This window comes from Myotis nattereri (assembly GCF_964212035.1).
Source record: "Myotis nattereri genome assembly, chromosome: 1".
NCBI classification, from domain to species: Eukaryota; Metazoa; Chordata; class Mammalia; order Chiroptera; family Vespertilionidae; genus Myotis; species Myotis nattereri.
This window is the reverse complement of record NC_138075.1, coordinates 95,769,996-95,783,370: the sequence shown is the minus strand read 5'-3', so window position 1 is coordinate 95,783,370 and position 13,375 is coordinate 95,769,996. Positions and strand designations below refer to the sequence as shown.

Below are 13,375 nucleotides of genomic sequence, written 5' to 3'. Positions count from 1 at the left end.
TGATGTTTCTCAAGATAAAACCTGGGCTACTGACCTATAAACAAAGAACACCTTTTAAACAAATCATTCACAGGAGCTAGTGTAACCCTATTGCTGTCAATTAAAATAATTAGTTTCCCTTTAAAAAAAAATAAAAAAACCTAAAAGTGTATATATTACTTCATTGAGAAGCTTTTACTGGAAGAAAAGGAGCGCTCTCACAAACTCAGTCTTCAAGGAAATAGTTTGGAGCTTAATTATCCTATCTAATAATAGACAAACATGGTAATTAACTGTAACTTCGCTACCCTTCCCATTGGCTAATAAAGGTGATATGCAAATTAACTGCCAACCAAGATGGCAGCCGACAGCCAGGCAGCTGAAGCAAACAGGAGGCTTGATTGCTCCAGTGATGGAGGAAGCCAAGGTTTCCTGCCTGCTGCTGCCGGCCTCTGAGCTGCAGTCTAAGAAACAATGTTGCAATATAGAAGCTAAACAAACCCCAGAAACCTGCTTTCAGCCAGCCGGGCCTCAGAGCTGGAGTTGCAAAAGTGTTTCAATTATAGAAGCCGAACAAACCCAGATACCTGCTTTCAGCAGCCAAGGTCTCAGAGCTGGAGCCGAGCCTCAGAGCTAAAGCCAGCTCTCAGTTCCATGACAGCCAAAGAAGGTAAATAAATCCCAGAATAAAAAAAAAGAAAAGAAAAAAAGGAGAGGTTGGGAGCTTTAGTCAACTGCCAGCCTGAAAATGGCCCTCAGCCCCTGACCCAGACTGGCCAGGCACCCCAGTGGGGACCCTCCCACCCTGAAAGGGGTGTGACCAGATGCAAACAGCCATCATCCCCTCATCCAGGCTGGCCAGGCACCCAAGTGGGACCCCCACCCTGATCCAGGACACCCTTCAGGGCAAACCAGCCAGCCCCCACCCATGCACCAGGCCTCTATCCTATATAGTAAAACGGTAATATGAACACTGACCCTAACAGCAGAAAGACTGGGAACAACTGGTCACTATGACACACACTGACCACCAGGGGGCAGACGCTCAATGCAGGAGCTGCCCTCTGGTGGTCAGGGCGCTCTCACATGGGAGGAGCTCTGCTCAGCTACAAGCCAGGCTGATGGCTGCCAGTACAGCGGTGGTGGTGGGAGCCTCTCCTGCTTCCTCAGCAGTGCTAAGGATGTCCGACTGCAGTTTAGGCCTGCTCCTCGCTGGCAAGTGGACATCCCCCGAGGGCTGCCGGGCTGCCAGAGGGATGTCTGATTGCCATCTTAGGCCCAATGCCCCGGGGAGCGGGCCTAAGCCAGCAGGTGGTCATCCCCTGAGGGGTCCCAGACTACTAGAGGGCACAGGCCCGGCTGAGGGACCCCCCCCCCCTCGAGTGCACAAATTTTTGTGCACCGGGCCTCTAGTAATTAAATAAAGACAGTTTTGGGGGGGATGAATGTAATAAAGAATAGAGAGAACATCTTTTTAAAAGTAGCTGACAAGTGCCCTGGCTAGTATGCTCAGTGGTTGGAGACCTGGCCTGCACACCAAAGGGTCATGGATTCAATTCCCAATCAAGGGTACATTCTTAGGTTGTGGTTCACTCCCCACTCCTGGTTGGAGTTTGGAGTGCATGCAGGAGGCAACCAGTTGACCAGTTGATGTGTCTCACATAGATGTTTCTCTCTCTCTCTCTCTCTCTCTCTCTCTCTCTCTCTCTCTCCCTCCCTCCCTCCCTCCCTCCCTCCTCCCTCCTCCCTCCTTTCCACTCTCTCTAAAAAGCAATGGGGGGAAAAAATCCTCGGATGAGGATTAACAACAACAACAACAAAAAAAGTAGTTGACAAGTGAATTAATATTTGACAGAAAATGGTAGTACAGCAAACAATATATTTGAGGAAGCAGACAAAAGAAAGACAGGATTAAGTTTAGATACAAAAGAGGAGTGATATAGGTTTCAAGCACGCTTTAGGAAAGCTAGTTTGTGTGAATGTGACCCAGTTAAATTGTGTGAGGTAGGCATGTGTTCAGTTAGCTTGCTCTATCTTAGAACAGATTTATTTTAAAAAACAAATATTTTCTATAATGCAGAATCCATGGACACAGACAATAGTGTGAAGGCCTGGGGTGGGGGGCAGTGGCAGGCTAGAAGGGGTCAATGGGGGGAAAAAGGGACATATGTAATACTTTCAACAACAAAGTTTAAAAACAAGTATTTTCCAGAAGCAAAGCCTGCATTAAGAAATCATGTTTACTGGGCAAGAATCAAATACTAAAGAGCCCTACACATTTCTGACAACAGTGAGTATAAGGGTAAGCGGATCACTCGGAATTCTTCCTTATAGAATTTTTTTGTGTTAATAATCAAAGAAATGATTTTAAAAGCATTTACTGGACCTCCTTCAGTGTTAGTGATTGAGTCAAGGGCTGAGGAGGTTTGAAGGTGGGAGTAGCATTGAGGACTAAAAACAAAAACTTGAGGGAAGTACACACTATAATCCACTATGATTTAAGTTGTAAAATTGTAAATATAGAATTGTAGTGCTGAATAATACTATACAAATCAAGTACAATGCAAAGTCTAAAAATTTGGGGGCTATGATAGTTCAGGAAAAAAATCTTGAAAGATGGCTAAAATTCATAGTCTGAGGAGAAAAGTAAGGGTACTATCATCCTAGTGAATTATTTTCCACTCATTTCCTTCAACTGTAATTTTTTAAAAAAAGTTATGCTTGAAAACCTGAAAACGAAATGTCACTGAACTGTTTAAATTTTTAAAATTCTTCCTTGGAAATGTGCTATTAGAATTTGCCAATGTAACTGCCGAGGTAGGAAAGAAAACAATGACATCACAGACACATTTTAGCTCAAGGAGGCAATAGTGCATCATAGTCCCACAGGGAAAGCAAGATGTATATCACAATCAATCAAAATGTACTTTCTAGAAATAATAGTTAATGGAATGCATTATAGGTAGAATAAGTCATTTATTGAATACTAGAGGCTTGGTGCACGAATTCGTGAATGGTTGGGGTCCCTAGACCTGACTGGTGATCAGGGCCCATGGAGGCCAGCTGGGGGGAGGCAGGAGGGACTGCAGGAAGTTGGCCGGCGGTCAGGGGGAGGGACCAGCGGGGGGGAGGGATCATGGGAAGCTGGCCAGCAGGGGGACTGCACAAGGTTGGCTGTGGGAGTGCACTGACCACCAGGGGGCAGCTCCTGCATTGAGCATCTGCCCCCTGGTGGTCAGTGAGCATCATAGCGACTGGTTGACAGGTTGTTTCAGTCATTTGGTTGTAATGGTCACTTAGGCTTTTATAGCTATAGTAATAAAAGAGAAAGATGCAAATTGTACCTTCCAACGCCCACCAGCCAATCAGGAGTGATTATGCAAATTAACCTAACAAAGATGGCAGGTTAATTTGCATATGCAGGCATGGAGCTGCTGGGGTCAGGGCGGGACGCTTGTGTTGTCACCATGGCAATGACGCAGGCGTTTCGCACCACCCCAGCCGCTCCGGGCCTCTGGGCTGGAGCAAAGGTGGAAAGGCAGCTCTGGCCAGAGCAAAGGTGGTGCTGGCAGCCAGGGGAAGGAAGGCCCATTCTTGCACGAATCTTTGTGCATTGGGCCTCTAATATATAGATAAGCACTTGGAAGTACCAATTAGCAAAAGCCACCTGCTAGCAAGATAGTTCCTGGAAAGAAAAATGGAACAGCAACTACTTTCATGTAGCTTCTGTACCACCAGAAATCTCCATTTTACTAGTTCATTATATGGCAGTTTTTAGACCAGTTACATATTAATTTTCAAAGGCTAAAAACTACAGAATATATGATTTTTATGAGAGTAGTTGTTATTTATTTTAATGAGAAATCTTCACCCTGCCTGGGTGGCTTAGTTCCCATGCACTGAGGGGTCATGGGTTTGATTCCTGATTGCAGTCTTGATCCTGGGTCTCGGGGACTGTACGGGAAGCAAACGACAGATGTTATCTCTCTCACATCTATGTTTTTTTCTCTCTCTCTGCCTCCCTTCCTCTCTCTCTCACATCAATGGAAAAAAAAGAAAAATCTTCAAAGGCTGAAAAGCTGAAATTAAAGCTCATAATTAAAATTACTTTAAAATAATTCATATATAGCAACAATGTCCAGAAAGTTCAGGAGGAAAGGAAACAATGAATAATGAAAAAAAAAAAGAGTATCCATTTTGCTTTAGGAAACAACAAAACATATTTAAGAAATTTTCTAAAGTCAAAAAAATCGCTTTCCCACCACAATATCAAAGTAAACATTAAAGCATTTGAAACTTTAGTACATAGAAATATACTTTAAGCTTTCTAAATGAGAGTACCAATACTCAAAAGAGAATGTCAAGTAGGAGGTTAACTAGAACTTTTTAAAAAATTTAAAAGATAATTTCCTTTTTCTCCAAAAATGAAAGCAAAAAAACCAAACAAATGTAATATCCTGTAGTAATTAAAACAATCAAAACAGAAATTAAAAATACTAACGCTTCATTTTTTATAAAAGTACTAACAGCTTGTTTTGGGGCAGGAAAGGTGATATATCTTGAGGGTTTTTGTTTTGTTTTAGATTAGATTAGAAGTTCATGATGTTACAACTATTCATTTCACTTTTAAGAGATTTTTATTTTCATCTCTCTGATGATTAGTGACCTTGAGCATTTTTTCTTGTCTACTGGCCACCTGTATGTCCTTTTAGAGCAGTGTCTATTCAGGTCCTTAGCCCATTTTTTAATTGGATGGTTTGTCTTCCTGGTTTGAGTTGTATGAGTACTTTATATATTTTGGAATGTATCATTGGTGAGTATGTTCTTCTATTCAGTGGGTTCTTTTTTCATTTTCCAGCAGGATAGCTGATATTTCTCATGTAACTGTAGATGAGCAGCTCATAATGTTACAACCCCTCTTCTCTCCCTTAAGAGCGGAAATAATAACTGCTAGATTTTGAGCAAAAGAGGTGATATTTCTCTAGTTTTTGTTTTTGTAGATGAAAGGCTCATAAAGATACAACCCTAATTTCTCTTTCAAGACAGGAAACACTTACCTTCTGGGTTTTGAGTAGAAGTAATATTTCTACAGTCCTCGTACTTGTAGATGAGGGCCTCATGATGACACAGCCCCTCCCTTTTTCATGAAGAGTACAAATAAGGCAGATAAGCCCAGGCTGGTGTGGGTAAGTTGGTGTTTGAACAGGAGCAGTTGGGTGTCATTCCGTTCAGCGAAGGGTTGCAAGTTTGATTCCCAGTTGGGGCACATGCCCAGGTTGTGTGCTGGATCCCTGGAAGGGGGCGTGCAGGAGACAGCTGATTGATGTTTCACTCTCACATCGATGTTTCTCTTTCTCTCCCTTCCTCCCTCTCTAAAAATCAATTTAAATAATAGCTTTGCTGGTTTTTGAGCAATAAGTTAATATTTTTCCAGTTCTTTTTGTAGATGAGAGGTTCATGATGCTACAATACCTCACTTCTTTCTTAAGAGAGAAAAAGTTTGCTGGGTTTTGAGCAGGAGCGGTGGGTGACATTTCTCCAGTCCATGCCCTTGCAGATGAGGGTTCATGAAGTTATAACCCTTCAATTTTTTTTTTATAAGTGAAGAATACCAACTTTGCTCGTTTTTGAGCAGGAAAGGTGATATATCTATCTCCAGGTCTTATTTTTGTAGATGACAAGTTGTTGATGTTACAACCTCTCATTTCTTCCTTAAAAGAGGAAATACTAACTTGGTTGGTTTTTGAGCTGGAAAGGTGATTATTTTTTTAGTTCTTCACCTTGTAGACAAAGGGCTTATAATATTACAACCCCTCATTTTTCCCTGGTGAGGAATACTAGCTTTGTTGGTTTTTGAGCAGGAGCGCTGACATTTCTCCAGTTATTGTAGGTGAGGGGTTCATCATGTCACAGCCCCTCATTTCTAGTTTAAGATAAAATGGCGTTGGCATACTGCTTATCAGTAAAATTATCACAGCTGCTAGATTTTTTTATAGCCACCCTGAACAGGTTTTTGTTTTCACAATATCTGGAAATGGCCTAGGAGGAGAAATGAGATAGAGCACAGGTACGTTAAAAATGCAAGAGTTGCAGCCTTCACAAAGAAAGCATCACTGATAAGCCACACAGTCCCATTTTTTTTTACATGGATTATAGTTACTGCCTCTTTGGAAAGCTGTGGTCTACACTGCTAAGTCCTTGGGATCTACTTTATGCTAATTCACTAAGGTAAGTCATTTAGGGACTATGATTAAATTTCCAGCGCAAAGGGGAACTTAGAATTATTTAAAGTTTGGGTTTTCTCAGCGATGTCAAAGGCACGACAGGTTCCTAAGAACAATATCATCTGCTGCCTGTAAACTTGGTTCCTGGAATATAATAAACATACACTTGGGCAAATCAGTGTTTACTCAGCTATTTAAATTCTATCCAATCTTTATTAGTTAGTATATACTTGAAGCAGATTTTAATGAGACAGGCATGTGCTGGACTTTATTGAAAGGTAGGAAAGGTCTAATGATTGAAGCACCATAAGGTACTCCTTCACTTGCACATTAACTGAGGTGGAAACACATCTTATTCTAAAGTACCACCAAAGTACCACAGAAAGTGTCCATTTTAAAAGTGTCAGTTTTAGTTGTGAATAATTTTGTTGCATACAGACCAAAGTCTTAAGTCATAAATATTACTTTGTGCCGTGCACTTTACAATTTCCACTGAAAACCCAGGTACTTTCTATACCGAGTGTTGGAAACACAGATTCTACAATCTGAGTGTAGGTCCCTCAGGTTGGCTGTGTCTAACAGACGCACTGGACTGAACTGTGACATAGACAGAAAGACATGGATTTGCAAACTGAGTTAAGAGTGCTAAGTAGATCATATTTGTAGATATGATTAGTGATACAATTGTAAGACATTATTTATGTACGGTTAGAAAAAAGAACAGTGTAAAAAAACCATCAAAGATTAAATTTGATTTAAATTATTCTGAATCATGGTCACAGAAGAGATAAATTTTTTTTATAATGTGGGATTCTCAAATAAACCATAAAAGATACCGGCAATACGATGTGAAAGAGTTAATAAACCTTCAATGTGTTAGTTTAAAACACTTTTAATTTTCCTAGTCACTACATAATATGACTTATCCACAGATGCTGGTTTTGATGTCCGGCAGAAAACAGCCTTACCTCTAGGTTCCGTGCTCTTTCCTTCCGAAGAGGAGCAAACACAACAGGCAGTCCGTGGCCACTGGCTAAGGACCGAAGGTCAAAATAGTATTTGGCATAGACACTGGCAGAAACATTAAGACGAAACTGGAGCAGATATAAATACTGCCTTTCCAAGTCACTTCTGGGGAAGAAGGAAAACACAAAACCAACACGGGACAATTTTAGTCAACGAGGCTATCTTCAAAATTATCCTTCTAAGCTACTAAGATGGCTGTAAGTTTTGCTTTGAGACAAATAAAGGTTACCCGGCTATACTAATACACTACTGTTCAAACAACAAACAAGGTACAGCTATTTGTGGTCCCTTTTGCCTCCAGCACTTTGAGTTTCGGGCAAGGGTGAGGAGGTCCCCTCTCTCTTGTTCACTCTTGCTGCTGACTTGGGGCCCATTCATCCAAGTCCCATTAGTGCAGCTGTAGATTCATGCTCCTTGCTCACTCACAGGGCCTCACTCTAGTGTTCAGAAGAAAGGAATGGTGTGTGCTGTCTCTAGGCTCTGAGGAACTTGCAGACATTTTCACCAGGCCAATAACAGAAAGGGGCTTATTAAAGTAGAGAGGTGCCAACCAAAGGGCACATCACCATGGCAACAAATGAATCCACTGAGAGCCACCACTATTATCTCTGAGGGGGAAGACTCCAGGCAACAAGGATTCATTGCTAATAAATCTATATCTATAAAAGGCTAATATGCAAAGTGTCCCTTCGGGAGTTGGACCGGAAGAACAGGAGTTTGATCGCTCACTATGACGTGCGCCGACCACCAGGGGGTGGCATGGAACATGGCGGGCAACCAGAGGTGGCAGCGGGGTGCTGAGGTAGTGAGGGAAGGAGGAGGCAGGGAGGTGGGGGAACATGATCGGCCCTGATCACCGGCCAGGCCTAGGGACCCTTCCCGTGCATAATTTTCATGCACCGGGCCTCTGTAAATAAATAAATAAATAAATAAATAAATAAATAAATAAATAAATGTGCCACATTTGATGGGAAAGGGACCTCCCCCCCGGGGCCTGGGGCTAATGTCAAAGAGCATATGCGAGCTTCTGTTCACTTTAATCTTACTGGGGTGAGAAACTGTCACTGTGACAGAACTGGATGCACTTCTAAAACTTTGGAAGGCAGACAGGTTAAAGATAGACGTCTTGGCTGGACTAACAGAGCATGGCAGTCAGACTCAGAGTTCTCCTGTGTTGGGAATGGAATCCCGAGACATTCGGCATCCCCTGACCCTTGGCGGAACAGAAGAGGTGAGTTCAATAAAGCAGGAAAGGAAATTTGGGAGCAGTGCTTTGCTATGTGACCATACTGCTGTCACTTGCCAAGAGGTTAAATAAAATTAGTAAACTGTATGGCTTCCAGTCATCCTTTGATAGAGTTAATTAATAAAACAGTAACTACCCGAACAAACATGAGAGGGTTTTTAAACATATTTGATGTCTTAGTTTCAAAGTTTTAGTATTTTATTCATTGGATAGGTCAACAAAAGTTTGATGTTCTCCTGCATGGGGAGGGGTCAGAATATAAGCAGAGATGAGGTTTTCTCACTTGTTAAACTTTAAACCTAGTGAACCTACTTCCAAAATTAATTCCCTGTTCATATGACCATAAGCCTATAGAAATGTAAATCAGACAATGTTTTGATAATCAGCTAAACAGGACTTAATTTACTACAGGAATAAATGCACTTTACCATCCTTTTTATATTTCCTTCACTAATATATGTTAATTGTGAAGAAATATAGTACCTTCATAGGATTACCAGTCTACTAATAGAGGCTTAATCATGGAAGAAAGCCTTATGTCTAATGATTATGCATCATCTGGGGTTTTTTTTTTGTTTGTTTTGGGTTGATTTTTATGGGCTTTTTGGTTTTTCAATGGCAAGACAGCTGAATGGCATACCGTTTACAAACACAACAAATTTTCTGAATAGCAGCTGCTCGGTTTAACTTATTCTTTTGAAGGGAAATAATATTCTAAAAAGATACATGGATGTTGGAAAGTTTTAAGGAAAAGCTGATAGACACCAATTTTTCAATTTAGATTCAAAAGAGAACATTGCAAATAGTAGTCAGCAGCAGGGGCTTGACACCGATGTATACTAAGCACTGTTATAATACCTTCCAATTCCTAAAGATCATAAATAAAAGCAGCCTATCATAAACATAGCTCCTGGTATTTCTCTGTTCATACATACAAAGCATTCTTTACAAGGAGTCTGTGGCTTGATACTGCCACCATTTCCTCTAGGGCTCACATCTATGCAAACTCATACATTTCTCTGCATGTTCTCTGATGTTATAACTAGAACCAGAGCCCCATCAGTTGAGTTGCAGGTTTTGAGAAAATCTCAGTGGCCATCATGGCAGGGCTAGTGTTCATGAGTACAAGTTATACTTCCTCCAAGGGACCAGTTTGAAGACTGATGACAGTGGTGTCAAGGTCACTTTAGCTTCTGCGACTTCCAAAAGTGCTTACATTTGTTTCAAGTTTATTATTTGCTGTCACGTCGTTTGCTAATGGCCACCAGCAAGATAACGGTGACTCTTCAGTTTACACTATTAGGTGAAGAACTTAGACTTCTCCGCCTGCCTGAGAGGTCGGAGCTTGCTAAACCATCAGACCTACTTTCAAACACATGCAATGCTCTTTAAAAAGCAGGAGCGAGCACAGGGACCTGAAACCTTTACATGTGGTTAATTTTCTACCATGGTTTCTTTAACAACATGACTTTAGATATAAAGGAGGAAAAGACAAGTAAATGCAGATATACACGGTGTGACTCAGATTTAAGCTATAAGCACCCCCATCAATAGTCTAGAGGCCCTAAGACCATAACAGTGGCCAAACACTTATTCCAAAGGCCAGATGCATGCCCTTTAAAAGTGGACTGGAAACAACAGAAAAACACTGGGTGGGATGAGTGGCAGAGGAGGTAAAAGTTATACTCACCTCTTCCCAGGACCGAACTGGAATTTCAACTAAAATATAGAACATTCAACCTGAATAACCAATTGCAGACTACCTGAACAGACTTCTTATAACCAAGGATTTATGAAGAAGCCACCGTGACACTGGAAGGAAGGGCTGGCCCCAGGACCCACATGCAGTGTCTGAGAATCCATAGGGATATCTCAGCTACAAAGATCCCTTCTTAAAAGCGAGGGGTCTCAGCCCCATGCCAAGCTACCCAGCCCAGAGCACCAGAGCTGGGAAGAGGAGCCCACATAATGTCTGGCTGTGAAAATAAGCAGGGATCTGTCTTCCAGGGAGAGACAGGAGATAGGAATCTGCTAGAAATCCAGGTGCCCTCTTAAAGAGCCAGCATACAATCTTTTTGTGGCCATTTGCCCTGAGCTTAGACAGAGGGAGGGTGGCTGGGAGTGGACTAGTGAGAAGAGATTGGATTGTGTGGCTTCCCTCTGGCATCTGGGACCCAGGCTTCCCTCCGGCTGCTGGCAGGCATCCGGGACCCGGGCTTCACCTCGGAGCCCCGCTTCGTCCGTCCGGAAGGACTTCTGGTCTAATTAGCATATTACACTTTTATTATTATAGATAATGAACTATTAGTAAAAGAGAAGGATCTCTTACCCTTTGAAATAGCAAGGAGGGACTTGGAGAGCATTATGCTAAGCAAAATAAGCCAGTCAAGGAAAGACAAGTACCACTGATTTCACTCATAAGTGGGATCTAATGAACAAAATAAACCAATGAACAAAATTGATCCAAAGACATAGAAGCATGGAAAAGACAGTGGAATCTCAGAGGGAAGGTAGGGGAGGGTTGGTGGGTGGGAAGAGATCAACCAAAAAATGTGTATGTACATAAGCATAACCCATGGACACAGACAATAGGGTAGTGAAGGCTTGGGGTGGGCTAGAAAGGTCAAAGCAGGGAAAAAGGGTACATATATAATACTTTCAACAATAAAGATTAAAAATAAAGGGAAACTAAAAAACAATCCATATGCAATTGCATAAAAAAACACCCACCGAAATACCTAGGAATAAATTTAACCAAGGAGGTAAAAGACCGGTACTCAGAAAATTATAAGACACTGAAGAAAAAAACTGTAGAAGATACATGTAAATGGAAGCATACACCATGTTCATGGATAGGAAGAATGAGCACCTTTAAAATGTACATACTACCCAAAGCAATCTATAGATGCAATGCAATTCCTATCAAGATACCAATGGTGTATTTTACAGAAATAGAACAATAATCCAAAATTTTATATGGAGCCACAAAAGACCCCGAATAGTCACAGCAATCTCAAGAAAAAAAGAACAAGGATGGAGGTATCACACTATCTGATATCAAACTACACTACAAGGTTATAGTAATCAAAACAGCATGGTACTGGCATAAAAACAGACATGTAGATAAATGGAAGAGAATAGAAAGCCCAGAAATAAATCCACACCTACATGGTCAATTAATATTTGACAAAGGAGAGAAGGTCATATAATGAGGTAAAGACAGTCTATTCAATAAATAGTGTTGGGTAATTTGGACAGATAAATACAAAAAATGAAACTAAACCACCTTCTTACACCATATACAAGTATAAACTCAAAATTGATTATTAACTTAAATGTAAGATTCAAAACCATAAAACTAGAAGAAAACATTAGGCAGTAAAATGTGGAACATTTCCCTTAGTAATATATTTTTTTTATAGAGCATCTCAAGCAAGTGTAACAAAAGAAAAAATAAACAAATTGGAGTACATCAAACTAAAATGTTTTAGCACAGCAAAGAAGAACATCAACAAAATAAAAAGACAACCCACTGATGGGAAAACATTATTTGACAATAATATAAGGGACTCATATTCAAAATTTATAAAAAACTTACACAACTCATGCCAGGGTAGCAGGCTCGATCCCTGGTAGGGGGTGTACAGGAAGCAGCCAAACAGTGTTTCACTCTCACATTGATGTCTCTCTCTCTCTCTCTCTCTCTCTCTCTCTCTCTCTCTCTCTCTCTCTCCCCCCTTCCTTCCTCTCTCTCTAAAAAAATAATAATTCAATTAATAAAAATCTTGTAAACATTTTTTACAAATTAAAACTTATACAACTCAACATCTATAAACAAACAATCCAATTAAAAAATGGACAGGGGACCTCAATGTCTCCAAAGCAGACATACAGATGGCCAATAGACATATGAAAAGATGCTTAACATCACTAATCATCCAAGAAATGCAAGTTAAAACCACAATGAGATATCACCTCACACCTGTCAGAATGGCTACCGTCAATAAATCAACAAACAGCAAGTGTTGGTGAGGATGTATAGAAAAAGGAACCTTCATGCACTTTTGGTGGGAATGTAGATTGGTGTAGCCACTATGGAAAACAGTATGGCATTTCTTTGAGAAATGAAAAATGGAACTGCCTTATGACTCAGTAATTCCACTTTTGGGTATATATACCCGAAGAAGCCCAAAACATAATTCAACGAATATATTTACCTCTATGTTCATTGCAGCATTACTTACAATAGCTAAGCTATGGAAACAACCCAAGTGCCAATCAACAGATGAATGGAATAAAAAGTGGTGGAATATTACTCAGCCATAAAAAAGAATTAAATCTTGCAATTTGTGACAACACAGATGGACCTACAGGGTATTATGCTAAGTGAACTAAATCAGAAAAGTACAAATACTGTATCATTTCACTTGTATGTGGAATCTAAAGAATATAAATGAACATACAACAGAAGCAAACTCATAGATATAGAGAACAGACTGATGGCTTCCAGAAGGGAAGAGGGAGGGGGACTGGGTGAAAAAGGTGAAGGTACTGAGAAGTACAGATTGGTTATAAAATAGTCATGGGGATGCAAATTAAACCATAGAAAATATAGTCAATAACATTGTAATAACTATGTATGGTACCAAGTTGTACTGAAAATATTGGGGAAAACACTTTGTAAAGTATATGATTTTGTAACCGCCATGCGGTACACCTGAGACTAATACAAAATAATACTGAATGAAAAGTCTTATTGAAACAAATAAATAATAATAAAGAGGGGAGGGGGGAAAGGACTGGAACTGGTAGTTAGACTGCTTTAAGAAAGCCATGAATATATTTAAAGTACTGTTGTTCTCAGAAGTGAGTTTGTATAATGGTTGCCAATAACCACCAG

General features: G+C 40.5%; 1 protein-coding gene across 1 annotated transcript in view; it reads right to left on the bottom strand.

Moving 5' to 3' along the window:
* Window positions 1-13,375, bottom strand: part of LOC308524997 (cyclin-Y-like protein 1) — a gene marked incomplete at both ends in the record, with an annotated part of 44,196 nt that overhangs the window by 1,298 nt on the left and 29,523 nt on the right. The window contains one exon of the mRNA XM_081099669.1: window positions 7,172-7,334. Within this exon, the coding sequence (XP_080955795.1) occupies window positions 7,172-7,334 (163 nt within the window). The remainder of the gene's footprint in view (window positions 1-7,171; window positions 7,335-13,375) is intronic.